We start from the raw sequence: 1852 nt of genomic DNA on the forward strand, positions 1-1852 counted from the left end.
TCTCCACCAGCACCTTTGACTACTCCGCCTACCACAGCCTGGACGAGGTGAGAAAGCGTGAGATTCGGGGCATTTTGGGGTGAAAATTGCGTCCTGGAATAGCTCGTCCTGGACTTGCAAGGCGTGAGCTGGGAGTGACCCCCCCTCCACCCCTCGTCCCCAGATCTACGCCTTCATAGACCTGCTGGTGGCCGAAAACCCCAACCTGGTCAGCAAGCTGGAGATCGGCCGCTCGACGGAGGACCGTCCCCTCTACGTGCTGAAGGTGAGGACTGGGGGCTCACGGGGGTGGCCGGGGCAGGACGCGGGGCCGGGGACAAAGCCAAGCCCTGCTCCCGCTCTGCCAGTTCAGCACAGGGGGGACGAACCGCCCGGCCATCTGGATCGACACCGGGATCCACTCCCGCGAATGGGTGACGCAGGCCAGCGGCGTCTGGTTCGCCAAGAAGGTACAGACGTGACCCCGACCACCTCCTGGGCATGTCCTGAAGGACCACAAGGTCCTGCCCCCCTCCGCCGGCTGCCGCGGGGCTGACCCCACGGAAAAAAAAAGGAGGGGGTCACCGTGGAGGGGTGGCGATACAGCAAACCACCCTCCTCTCCAGATTGTCCTGGATCATGAGAACAACGAAGGGGTGGCCTCCATCCTGGACGAGCTGGACATCTTCCTGGAGATCGTCACCAACCCCGATGGCTTCGCCTTCACCCAGACAACGGTAACGCCCTGCCTCTGCTCTCCCCAGCTCCTACCGCCGCACTGGATGGGGCTGGGGAGCAGGACGGGGGTGCTGCACGTCGAGGCCCCCGAAAGGCCAAAGCCTCCTTGGCCACATTTCCACGGGCTGGAAGGGGACCACCACGACCCGTTAGCCTCCCCCTGGGCACTCGAGGCTGGGGGAGCTCGAGCCCTGGCCCCCAGCTGAGATGGCTCTGCCCTTCCAGAATCGCTTGTGGCGCAAGACCAGGTCCAAGCACTCAGGCTCTGTTTGTGTCGGCGTGGACCCCAACCGCAACTGGGATGCAGGTTTTGGAGGTCAGAGCTCTCCCATTCACCCTGCGGCAGGTTTCCACCCTCCAGGTGGAGGCTCTGAGGCCATTTCTGGCTCAGAAAGATCCACTGACGTCCCCTGGGGCAGGGATGAGATTTGCTCTCCATGGTAGAGATACGGATCTGGGATCCACCAGGGCTTTGATGGCCCCTGGCCACCACCATGGTGGCACCACTAATGAAAGCCATCACACAAATACCCAGGAGGAGCCCCATGAGTGTTCCTCACTGGCCACCAAGCAGATGCGTGGTGGGAAAAGTTCTTGGGCTCAGAAATGGAAAAGGCTCTTTGCTCTTGTGACTCGGAGCCACGTGACTGCCACCAAAGCCACCATATACCCACAGTCTGTTTTCACTTCTCCACAGGGTCTGGGGCCAGCAGCAACCCCTGCGCCGAGACGTACCGAGGACCCTACGCCAACTCGGAGCCCGAAGCGAAGGCCCTCGTGGCACCATATACCCACAGTCTGTTTTCACTTCTCCACAGGGTCTGGGGCCAGCAGCAACCCCTGCGCCGAGACGTACCGAGGACCCTACGCCAACTCGGAGCCCGAAGTGAAGGCCATCGTGGACTTCGTGAAGGACCACGGGAACATCAAGGCTTTCATCTCCATCCACAGCTACTCCCAGCTCCTGCTCTACCCCTACGGCTACACCAACACCCCGGCGGCTGACCAGAAGGAACTGGTAGGGCTGACGCGGAGGGTTGGAGGGGGCTGGGGTGACGTGAGGCTGCTCTCCTCTCGAAGGAGGAACAACCTCCCTCCTGCACCGTGAAAGGGGCCTTGGAAAGCCAGGGAGAAG

The 1852-nt window shown here is 62.0% G+C and overlaps 1 protein-coding gene across 1 annotated transcript; it reads left to right on the forward strand.

Annotated features, from left to right (window-relative positions):
* Positions 1 to 5: 5 nt before the first annotated feature.
* On the forward strand, positions 6 to 1735 carry LOC104498352 (carboxypeptidase A1-like; the record flags this gene model as incomplete). The annotated part of the gene is made up of 6 exons (XM_010141708.1): positions 6 to 47; positions 164 to 265; positions 348 to 449; positions 606 to 716; positions 943 to 1033; positions 1536 to 1735. Coding segments are annotated over 6 exons (648 nt in total), but the record flags the coding sequence as incomplete, so codon positions are not given.
* Positions 1736 to 1852: the final 117 nt, after the last annotated feature.

This window comes from Buceros rhinoceros, unplaced genomic scaffold (genome assembly GCF_000710305.1).
Source record: "Buceros rhinoceros silvestris isolate BGI_N320 unplaced genomic scaffold, ASM71030v1 scaffold40148, whole genome shotgun sequence".
Taxonomy (NCBI): Eukaryota; Metazoa; Chordata; class Aves; order Bucerotiformes; family Bucerotidae; genus Buceros; species Buceros rhinoceros.